Here is a 12,500-nt window from a genome sequence, read left to right as displayed (position 1 = left end):
TAAAGCTTGTAGAGTGACATAAACAACTGTACAAACTACACAAACTGGTGTATTAATACTGCAAGGGTGAAGGACAGACCTTTGAGCACTACTATAGCTATAACCCTGATTTATTAAAGGTTTGTGTGTGTAAAACTTTGTGCAAACTTTAAAACACCCGCAAAAAAAAATCAAGATGTCGATGCAGGTTTGTGTCGTTCACATAAGCAAAATAATATCTTTTTTTTATTATTTTTTTTTTACTTAAAATTTTTTTTTAAATTGTTATTATTCAGTGGTTTTTTGGGGGCTGTTTGTAGATAAAGGTGCAAAATATGGGCCTTGGTTTATGCAAATAAATGAATCTATTATTTATTTTTTATGTAACTTTTGAGAATTTGGAGAACTTTTCTTGTTATTTCTGAGATACTAAGTCACAATTTCGAGAATCCTTCTTAGATTTTTTTTAAATAACATAAATAGGATTCCACAGAATTCTTTTTTAGGATTAATTTATACATTTGGTATTTCTTTGGAGAAGTCAACAAAAGAATCTTTTTTTTATGATGCACAAAATCACGATTAACTACTTCCTAATAACAAGGTTTCTCAAAATTATGACTCGGTATCTCAAAAGAAATTAGGATTTTATACTTCAAAACACTTTCTTGTTCTTTTTCCATGACGAGGTTTTGTTAAAGTTCGACTTCAGCAGGGGCCATAGATTTTAGTCAGGCAGAACAACATTAATAAAGACAAAGCCTCAAAGTTATCACACTTGACACTTGCTGTAGGCTACTATCTCGTGAAGTTTTAAAATAACCCTGTGGAATTTTTTTTAAACTAGCTCAATTTGGCATAAAAGCCGCGACTTTGTGATTAACTGTCCTGTCTGCTGCTCCTCCTCCACTGAAAATGTTCAGAGCGTGAGCATGGGGCAGCGTGATTCCTGCCCCAACGGGCCTCTATGTGCAGTTCCCTCATTTGGCCACTGATGAATAATAACTCTACAGAGCTAAACGCACAACGTCTAGAAAGAGGAGAAAATCAGTGTAATCCGAAAAAGGAGAAACCCATTTTTTCCAAAGAGTGTAAACTTATTATTTATTAATAAATGCACAAGAAATACAGTGCTGTTGATTTTGTATTTTACTAAATGAGGATGTTAGAGTGAGCTGAGTGACAGCTAGTGGACATTTTCTAATAAGTAATGAGTAACTGACTTTTTGGACTGGAAACAGAAAGAAGAAAGAAACAGCAGCTGATGTGGTCACTGTGTTAGATAGCACCTGATATTTTATTGTGTGTGTGTGTGTGTGTGTGTGTGTAGATTGATTTGCGACAGTGACTCTCTTGTCGAAACTGATGATTAATGTCCAGAGCAATATACTTAAATCTTATCAATAACACTGAGGTTACATAACACAGATACTGCTAAGTCTAAGTGCTAATTCACTTGAGCTCACTACACCATCTGTCCACTCGGCGGCCATCTTGGTCACGCTCTCAGGAATAAACCAGAAACGGATCAACAGGATGGATTTGACATCATTGTTAAATTTGACAAAAATGATGTAAATAATGTGTCTTTGGCTCAAATAACACAAATAAAACATACAAATTCATAACTAGAGCAGAGCAATGCCTCTTATATCTGTGCATGTGTCAGTGTAAGAATTTGAGAGGTCAGGAATTTCCTGGAAATGTCTTAATCACAAGACGATTGGCTCTTTTTACTGAAGAGGTGGGGCTTGCAGCCACCATGTTGAAGTTTACACGTTGACACGTTCATATTTTAAGCAGTGGACTTGTGTCTACTCATATACCAGATCACTGGGAAAGTTTTTGTGGAAATTAGCACATATTAATATTATCATTATTATTGGTGGGTGATAACCAAACTATGAAGAGGATAATCCATGTGTTTAGCAGCACATTCTGACACAACGCTGTGTTAAAGCCTGTCTCTGAATGACAGCACTCACAGAGCTCAGACGGCGACACACACAAAATGATGTTTGCTTTACAGAGCCGAATGGGTCTGAATGCATCGAGGTTGCCATGGTGGCGCCACTAACCCGATACCGCTACATGCTAATGGGGTCGTCTCCAAGTCGTCCTCCCGATGGGAATTTTGGGGGCAGCGAGAAACCTTTCGATAAATGGACCATTCATTGTGGGTTGGCTGTTTGTTTAGGATGATAAAGGGCCATCGGGATGGACACTAATACCCTTTTTGTTTTTTTAGAGATTATACAGATAAAACTGAAGAAAGAGAACAAAAAAGACGCCACTGGATTTCTCCGCTTAGTATCTGTGAAACAACATTGAGTTGCTCTGTATTTGTCTAAAGGAGCATTAGTAAGCACCTGCTGCCTGGTTAATCTTCTCTAAAAAGAGAATAACTGAGAAGCTGAAACAAAACATGACCATCAGAGATCACCAACAGGGGCACAGGATTAGAAACTGAAATCTGAATAAGGCATAAAGCTGGCCCTGTCAAGCAAACGAGTGAGAAATTAAAGGAAAAAACGGTCCTCTGTTACACTCGGGGGGCATTTATTTATTTATTTATTTTCCTTAGAGAGAAGTGTCACTGCAAATCGATCCTAACATTTCTATCATAATGGGCGTGCTTTCTTCTAGGATGACTCCGCCCCCATTCACAGTGCACAAGAGCTCACTGAATAGTTTGATATAAATAATATGCTATGACCTTCACACTCACCAAATCTCAATCCAATTGAACATTTTGGAGTGAGGTGTTAGACAATGACAGAGATCTCTACCATCATCATCAAAACATCAACTGACATCAACATCAACATCTATCGTAAGAACGGTGTTCATCGCTCCAGTACAGACTCGGAGACTTGGAGAATCAATGCCAAGGAGCGTTAAAGCTGTCCAAAGTACAGACTGCAACTTTTGTGACTTTTGTGAATTTTTTTTAATACTATGACAAAAAAAATGATTGGCAGCAGTGCTTTGTAGAAGCAGCCACTTCCCACAGGTTACATGTAAAATGTGTGCTGGTGGTTGAAAACAAAAAAAACATGGCACATGTGAAAGCACCTTGAGTATTTTTTTCCACTTTTTCCGTGGGACATTAACATCCACGAAGGAGGTTTAAGACTAAAAAAGGTTTGAGAACCGCTGCTTTACTTTACATCATTACAGAGACGTCTCAGACATTTGAGGCAGACCAGATGCAGATACAGATACAGATACAGCGCTTAAACCCTAAAACAAGTGTTAGATACAAACGTTTAGAGAGCAGACGCCTACATTTACATCCACACAGAGATATACGAGTATGAAAACCAGGTTACATCAAATCTTCCCCACTCGGATAATGACCTGAGAGCATGAGGTAGGTTATCAGATGTAATATTTTATATACAGATACACAAAGGAAAAGGAAATCCAGCATAGTGTTGCGTCCTAATTAAAGAGTCCTGTTTCTTTAAGCCGAGACACTACAGGTAAAAATAATCAATCTTTTTTTAGTTTGTTTAGATTTGCAGTCGAATTGCAATCTAAGGTTACAACTACAAATATCTAAACTCGACAGAAATATAATATTTTTGTCTATTCCTGGCTACCATGTTATGTTAAGCAAATCAAAGGTTTAAGCTCCACCCACTTGGCACAATCACATCACGTTTAGTCAGTGTAATGTGTCATTATGATATGTTTTTTTTTTTTAATAATTTATTTCCTTTCATTTTTTTCACTCATTTTTTTCTATATTTAGAAACAAAAATCTGAGTTGCAATCAGGAAATTTAGGATTTAAATTTTTATCCCTATTTAGAAGGATATTACAGAGGAATTTCCCAAAATGTTAATGAATGCTGTATTTGTGTCATCGAAAGCCTAGATTTTTGGTTTTATTAAGTATGCAACTGTGTGCATATTTAATTACATGAAGCCTCATTTGGATAAATAGATGTCAAATTATCAGCAATTAATCATCAAATATTCATTGTAATATCAATTTTTTTTTTTTTTTAAGACCCTGTAGTGTCTCACCTTAAACAGATGGGTGATGATATCAGTGTTGTGATATAATGATATTATAATACACTTTTCTAAGTATAAGCATTATCGTCTGCCTCCATTGCTACTGGACATTAAAAACTATTTTTGTACCAATTGTATTTTTTCTCCTTTTCTTCATAAAAAATAAATTTCTTAACTGTCACGTTCCTTGAACCTGAAGCTGAATTCTGAAGCTGTCACGGCCCTTGTTGGCACTTTGTTAATTAACAATACCTCAGCAAAATGATATATTGTATCTGCAATATCACTCACCCCTAGCTGGATAAATACTTCTACAGGACACTAGGTACTCAGTCTGTGATGTTAGCGACAATGTGTGCTAAAATTCCTACAGCTCTGAGAGCTAACTGGCTCAATCAGCATGCGTGTGGCTCCGACGCAAATCCCTGATTCATCTGGTTCAGCCCTAACGATGCAAAACATGCAATTTAGCAAGCTTCATTGCAAGACTATTTTCAAGGTACCCTAATGAAAAGCTCAGAGATCACTTTTTCACCACACCACGTGGCACAGCATGGTACATTATCCGTACTCTTGCCTCCAATTCCCAGGAGGTTGCGGAAACGAGACTAGTGATGCAGATAATGAGTAAAATATTACTAGAATTTAACAATGTCTTCCTAACAAGGCAAAAATATTTAGCATGAGACACAATGAGTTTATTTTAATGATGGTGAGCTGACGAAATGATGCCACGGGTGCCAATACTTTGCTGTGGGTTAATAAATAAAAATGAATCCAAATTATTATATTGCAGTGGAGCCAACATTACTAACAAGAAAATCCAAGCAGGCAGAGGGGAAAAAACAAAAATTTTACTGCAAAAAATAGCAACAGTTTTGACCAACCAGAGACCACAGTCCCACCCTCTTGTTTTCAATAATTCACAAAACCGAGCTTTGCGAATTCACAGGTCAAAGTTCACCTCGATAAAGTCAGTACTTGCTAAGAGAGACAAATGCATCTTTCACGCAGCCCGCATCCTTTCTCCTTCAGTGAACTGGAAAGTGTATTTTATTCAAGGTTGGTCTGACTGCTGGTTTAGCTGAGAAGATTGCTGTTCCACTAGAACAGTTCAACTTGTACAAAAACATGAAAGTGTCTTTTTTTATTGATAGTTTCTTTTTTAACCACTTCATTTACCACAGCATATAAACAGCATATAAATAACCTTCATTCTTAACCACACAGATGTAACCACTCACTCATTACCCGCTCATTCTCTGCAATTCCTCCTCCCATTACAGCCGGTGCTTGACCATGCCACGCCTTGGTGCCACACATAGTTTACAGGTGTCTCCTGTACTGCCATATGGCTAGATTTTGGCACCTCTGATAATGATAAAATTGTAAAAAAAAAAAATTGATTAGATTAGAGATTAGAAAAAAAAGAAATTTTTGGAAAAGCCATTTTAGCCAGAAAGATGATTCTGTGATGACTGCATTCGACCTAACAGTTGCCAGCATTATTATTAGCTCCACCCACACGTCCCTGGTTGGGACAATCAGTGCCCTGGCATGAAAAGCAACCAATTACGACTTGCTTGGCAATGGAAATGATGAAAAAATGTGGGATGACGGATTTGTTAACCACACCACACTGTCTGGTTTAAAAGTCATGACTTCTTCACACTAAGTTCCAGGAAAACATCAACTATGATGTAACTAGCTCTGTGTAATAAATGGAGTATTTGAGACAGAAACTGTACAAACTACCAAAAATATCTGGCACTAAAACAATCACTGCAATTCTACAGGCAATAACCTGACTCCTTAGTTTGCTGTACAGTGTAACTACAGTCTACGCTGATGAATACAGGCAAAAATGTGAACTGTAACATTCACATTGCAGTGACAAACTGCACTTTTTTTGTCCTGGTTCTATTGATTTATTTATTTTTTCTGGAGACAGCCAAAAATCCTGACGGAGCCAGAGCAGCACCAAGCAAGCAACGAGAGCAGGGAAAAACTCCTTTATGCAAATGAGAAGTAAACATCACTGAGCATCGACCAATCAGACTGCTTCCTCTGGAGCAGGGTCTCGTCATGCGGTGGAGACGCACTCACGGTGTAACAGCAGTGATTCATGATTCATGATCCAAACAGGAAAGAGTAACTGACTGGGCTTTAAAACGATACGCGTGGCGGCCTGGGAAAATCCTTCATGTGGTGAAATTTCAACATTTTCTACTATCTATAGTTGTGAAATCTACAGACTTTTCCTTTTTTTATCTTTTGTACCTGAAGTAAAGGTTTAGCATTTTAAAGTCTTGTGAAAAAGAGAAAATTGTATTTAAAGGGTTTGTTCCTACTGCAGCGCAGGAGCATCATAGACATTTTGGCAGTTCATATGATTACAAACCGAACTGATTCTAAGCGCTCCTCTGATTAGTTAGCTCTCCAGCAACTCGATCAAAGCGTGACCTTCACTGAAATCACACTTAGCTAGCAAGGTTTTAGACGTCTTTTACTCAGACTGACTGTTTTAATCGCTTCACAGGAAGTTAGCCAAAGCAAGGACTGAAAGTAGCCTTAAAAAAAACATTTCCTTCTGTCTGTTGGGTACAAGATAATATTTATGTTTTTTTTTTGTTTTTTTTTTAAAGATGAGGTGTGAAACTATGTTATTGGCAGATTTTTCATCATTTCTGGCTGTGTAAGGTTAAGCTGTAACCTTTTTACGTTGTCTGACGTGATAGTCTTTGTGTTTTCTTGGTAACATAAGCTGTGTTTTTTGTCTTATTAACCTTGAGAGAGGAAAAAAGAGATGCTGGTGAGGGAATGACTGTTTATAGCTGCTATAATGTTCAGTGATGACAGAAACTACCATGTTTCAGTAAACATTAATTGTGACTGTAAAAGGATAAAAAGTATGACGTTCATCAATTAATAAAATATTGTAATCGTTACCAAATTTCTGTGGTACAAAGAAGATGACAGATGTCAGAATATATTATTAACATTAAAAAAAAAACCTTTTTGGTCAAATTTTGGTCAAAAAAACTATTTTTGTCACTTTTGGCGTTCCACGTCTTCTAACATTCTGCCTGAAGGGTTTTCCCAGACCACCATACAACTCTTTCCCTCCTTTTCTTTCTAAAATACTTTTGGAATTATAATTGCTGGTTAAAAATCCCAGAACCTGTCACGGCGCTTTGTCTGCAAACCCTCAACAAACACAAACATCTTGATAAATATCATGCAGAAATCTTCACCGGAACATCGTTTGGAATGTAGTTCATTTTCAGAAACATGAACAACGATATATAACAGATAAAATCTGCTAATCCTCGCGAACTTGGTTGCATTTTAGTGATACGTCCCCTTGCTAAGGAAACATTTAGCTTCGCTGAATGTACTGTAGAAAATATAAATAATATTCATGTTAAGGCTAAAAGTATGAACACATCCTTAGGATGTCCATTTCTTCAATACGCCCGGCTTAGCACGTGTGTGTGTGTGTGTGTGTGTGTAATGTAGCTCTATTCATTCTCTGGTATGGTGTTGGGGGAGGAGCTTTACTTGGCAGTTGATGGACAGGTCACGCACCTCCTGTCTGCTCTGACAGGCCAGGCTGAATGGATTTATTTATGAATTTATTCCTGATGAAATTATCACACAGTGACGTTGACGAACGGCTCGCACCGAATCAAAATCATATTACTGACATCCTGCCATTTCACCGGGTCTGTATTCCCACCATGATAAATCTGTGCTTGACTCCCATATCTATATATCTACACATATATTATTAATCGCTCCCCACTATTCCCATTGTCAGACAATACAATTACAGACGTCCACCACACGGATGTTTGTACATACATACAGTGTTCGTGGCTGATATACAGTATCTCATCTTTTCTTCATAACACACGGTGAATGGAATAAAAATTGATCCTGAAATTATTAGTAGAAGTGCAATGCATCTCTAACAGTCTTTAGAGCTAACTAAACTGTACGTTTTTTTTAAGTACAAAAAATACATATAAACCCTACACAATGTGGAAAAGAAATGGCAGAATTGACAATGATGGCATCCGTGAAGTTGAATGAGGTACACACACACCAAAAAATAAAAGAAACAAAGCAAAAAAAAAAAAACAGAAATACGTTTCATTATGAAAAACAAAGCACAACGACAACAACAGTGTTGTTATCTTGAGGTAGAACATTGACTTCAACGTTTGGAAGTGCTATAAGTTGGATATTTTTCCTCGTTTTCCCTTAAACGAGAGTAGATGAACGGTGGATCTTGGTGTTTGAGGTAGGGCAGCACCCGTTCTTCTTGTTTTCTTCTTGTTTTCTTCTTGTTTTCTGACCGAACGTTCGACACGTAAAGAAACCAAACACACCGAACTGACGCAGAAATGCAAAAACAACAAAAAAAATGCTTCCTACAACACATTCATTCCGGCTGAGGTAGGTTTCTGTTGTAAACCCCAGGATTCGGGGGGAGCCGCCATGATTTAAAACCCGGAGGCCATTTAAAGAAAAATATATTGACACTGTGGAAGAAATAACATCCTGAGATAATAGGAGCAGTTTAAAATCCCTGGAGAAAAGGCTGAAGTCTTCGCTGGATGGGGTTGTGAAATCATTGGCAGGCTGAAAGCAGGCAGCAGGACTCACAAAAACAAAAAAAAACAAAAAAAACAAAAAACAAAAGTGTGTCTTTGTGCTGCTGGTAAAAAAAAGAAATCTCACTTTATTCCCCTTCCAATGATGAAATCAGTCCGTGGCAGAATTATACCTTTTTTTAACGCTCTCCCAGTTATAGAGTCCAGCGAATTCCCTGTAAATGTGTGTATTTAACTAATAAACTCTATGAGAATTTCAAATAAAAAAACTGAAAATAGGAAATATTTCGGTTGACCTGAGAGGGAGAGGACTTTACTGAGTGGATTTTTACGACAACAGCTCATGTTTATCCTTCATCCACCTGGACTTCAGTACGATAAGGTACCTGGTGTTCCTCCATCAGGCTGAAATCATCCAGAGGAAGCGTGGACATCTGAGTTTCGTTTAGTGAACAGGAGACTAGCAAGTTTTCCATCTGAAAAAAACAAACAAAACATCAATACATCAATACAACGTTGGTGCTTAGCTCAATATATACAACTGAGTAAAACTGTAAAAAAACAATGCAAATTTGTCTCATAGGACGCTTTTATCTTTATTACAAACATCTACAATCTGTACAAAAACAAGTATATCTTATTACATGAAAATATCTTGAATGTAGGAAAATTGACCTAATATTACTCATTATACTACTGCGATGGTGAATTCTCGATTCTGATTGGTCAGAAGGTGTTGATTAATTTTCTACAACAGCAGCTGCAAAGCAAATCACAGGTTTATATTAATGCGCTAATTCTAATATGTTATTGTTTCTATAGTAACAGGGACTCATTCACTGGGACTTGTACGGCGAATGCTACACATATATGGATTAAATAAATGTGTTGTTAATTAACAGACGTCTTGAAATACATTCAATTCATTTTTAATCATTTAGGGCATTTGATGACAGTCTCTTACTCGTCTACACCTTGAGCTGTCTGACGCTAAATAAAACACTGTAAAAAGGCACTGAAAAATTGTTCAACACAACATAAACACAATAATAAACGAGTGTAGAGTTCTGCTGATAAGGTAAATGTAAAATAAACCTTCTAACAGGTTTTCTTACAGTTTTCTTATAGTGCTAAATGCTAACCCTGCTATCTAATGCTTTCCCTGCTATTGCTACAAAGATGGACTCTCGCAGTGCTCGTAAAATGAAGAGTATCTGTCTCTCACCATGTGTGCAGCATCAGCTGGACCTGAGACGAGTCTTTCCCTCTCACTCGAGACGCCGATGCACTTCACGCCGTTATTGTCGATGCTGGACGTGTGCAGGCCGTTGAGGGCCAGAGCTCCCTGTGAAGACGAGGAAGACTCCAGAACCACGGCTGCTGCAGGAACCGTCGCGTCACGACCCACCTGAGGAGCAGCCTGAGCAGTCTTACACACCATTAACCTGCAGAGAGAGAGCGCGAGCGAGAGAGAGAGAGAGAGAGAGAGACAGAGAGAGAGAGAGAGAGAGAGAGAGAGAGGAAACTGACTCAGTTGTAACAATTATTTATTTTTTAGTCATACTAAATTTTTACAAACATATCTGAGGAAAATGTTGATATTCTCAATGATTTGGTCTCATTTCCAAAGCTACTGTGCCTTTCCATTGTTCATTTTCACAGACTAAACAAACAACTATATGCTAGCTAGCTAAATTCAAATGAATTAATCACATGTTTTTCAAATATATTGCTGTTTTTTGTTTCAATTTTTACATATCTGAGGAAAATGTTGATATGTTCCTCACGTTTATCTTGTTTTCAAAGCTACTGTGCCTTTATACTGTTCATATAAAAACCTAAACAAACAACTACACGCTAGCTAGCTACATTTTGCTGATCCACATGACATATTTTCAAATCAAACAGATTTTTTTCAGATAAGTTGCCTTTTATTGTTTAAATTTTAAATTTTATTGTTTAAATCTAGCTAGTTAAATCGTTAGCCTCAGTCATTAGCTAGTTTATATTCGGCATTCAAATTTCCCAGTTGCCTAGCAACAACGCTCTCATTTGTTTAGCCACTTTAACCATTAACCTTTACTCCTTACGCTAGACAGCTAGCTAATGTGAGCTAAACTTTAACTATTTAAACCTCAAATTCCCACCATATGTGTGTGTGTGTGTGTGTGTGTATGTGTGTGTGTGTGTGTGTGTGTGTGTGTGTGTTTGCCCACCTTCCCCGGTAACTGAACATGAGAAAGAGGACACAGAAGATGATGCAGGTGACTCCGATGTGGATGCCGATGATGATGCCGGTAGTGGAACTTTTATTCTGCTCCTCCTTGGTACAGTCACATGGAGTATTCGAGACTGTATACACACACACACACACACACACACACGATCACTGCTAGTGAGGACACGTCACAGCTGCTGAAGGACTTTTGCCCAAAATCTCCTGTGTCTCTGTAAACTTTGTGACATTAACAGTTATAAGTGCTTATGTACTTAAGTGCAGTTAGATCCTGCATGTGTGTGTGTGTGTGTATGTGTTTATGTGTGTGTGTGTGTGTGTGTGTGTGTTAGACAGCTTACCTGACTTCTCCACTGCCTCCTTCAGAGATACAAAGCGCAGAGTTGCGTTTCCATCCCCGTACTGATTAAATGCAAGAACCTTGATCTCATACACTGCTGCTGGATCTACAGAGAGAGAAAGAGGGAGAGAGAGAGAGAGAGAGAGAGAGAGAGAGAGAATGTGAGTATGATAGACTAAAAGCAATTAGCATACAAGCTAGACATTGCCAAAGGTCTAAATAAAAACTTGAGGCTTAAAGTGTATGTATGTGGGTTTATATACGTTTTGTTTAATGGATTATGTTCAAATGATAAAAAGATGGAACGTATCCATCTTCCATCTGTCCGGCTTCACATCTGACTTTATAAAGATCTGACTCTGACTGATGTCTGCTTCCATAAAAGCTAAATAAACACAACACATTTTTTTTGTCAGATAAGACTGCTGGAGTCGGCATGACACCACTTTTTCTTTACCGAACCTTGAGTGTCAGCTGATACCGATATCCATATTGTTTTTTTTTTCCTTTACTGAAGCATTTACAGTTAAACTCTTTCACACAGAAATCACTTACATTCTAAATATAACGCATATAATAAAGTATAAAGTATAAATATAATAAAATCAATCCAAACAAAAGAAAAAAACAGTCAAGTCTCTTTATATGTAAACATTTCCAGTTCCAAAAATAAATTCCTCTCAATTCCAAATTCAATTCCAGTCTTTGCTATTTGTTACAGGATCTGATATCTGATGTGTTTTCTCCGATATCAATCAGAATCCAGAATTAATATGATTCATTTTCAGATTTCTAGGCATGTGTGAAAGATCACAAACTGCTGATTTATGATGATTACTGATTTACAACCTGATCTCACGAGAAAAAGGTATAAACTCTAACTACCACTAACCTTAAGCTCCTTAATGGAGTCATGGAAATAGTCACAAGTTTACAGGTGAGATCATGTTGCTGGGTTTCAATTTAGAAGTTGGCCACTAAATTGACATGACTAAATCTCAGAGGAAATAATAAACACAGTATAATAAATCTCTGATCTGTACAGGAACTGCAGAACGAACTCTTCAGTAGTGGATCAGCAGAAGTTACTACGCCAGAAAAAAGAAAAAAGCTCTGTGTGTGTGTGTGAGTTTTTTTTTTATCTCATTCATTACTCACCCATCAGAGAGATGTTGTAGTGTGTGACGTTGCGGGAGAAGGTGATGGGGCCCGTGTACTGCGGCTCGTGGGCTTTGCGGTAATAAAGCTTAAAGCCGTCGTGCTGACCCATTTTAGTGGACGGCTCCCAGGCCGCCTGCACC

General features: G+C 37.7%; 1 protein-coding gene across 1 annotated transcript in view; it reads right to left on the bottom strand.

Annotated features, from left to right (window-relative positions):
* The window catches only part of igdcc3 (immunoglobulin superfamily, DCC subclass, member 3), a 67,059-nt gene that overhangs the window by 426 nt on the left and 54,133 nt on the right, over positions 1–12,500 (bottom strand). Inside the window, exons 10-14 of the mRNA XM_026937461.3 lie at positions 12,358–12,500; positions 11,201–11,305; positions 10,840–10,975; positions 9,849–10,068; positions 1–9,099 (exon numbers count right to left, since the gene is read on the bottom strand). The exon at positions 1–9,099 is cut by the window's left edge and continues 426 nt beyond it; the exon at positions 12,358–12,500 is cut by the window's right edge and continues 46 nt beyond it. Of these exons, the coding sequence (XP_026793262.3) occupies positions 8,971–9,099; positions 9,849–10,068; positions 10,840–10,975; positions 11,201–11,305; positions 12,358–12,500 (733 nt within the window). The 3' untranslated portion in view covers positions 1–8,970. The remainder of the gene's footprint in view (positions 9,100–9,848; positions 10,069–10,839; positions 10,976–11,200; positions 11,306–12,357) is intronic.

The sequence above is a fragment of the Pangasianodon hypophthalmus genome, chromosome 25, assembly GCF_027358585.1.
Source record: "Pangasianodon hypophthalmus isolate fPanHyp1 chromosome 25, fPanHyp1.pri, whole genome shotgun sequence".
Classification (NCBI taxonomy): domain Eukaryota; kingdom Metazoa; phylum Chordata; class Actinopteri; order Siluriformes; family Pangasiidae; genus Pangasianodon; species Pangasianodon hypophthalmus.
This window is presented reverse-complemented; position numbering and strand designations above follow the sequence as displayed.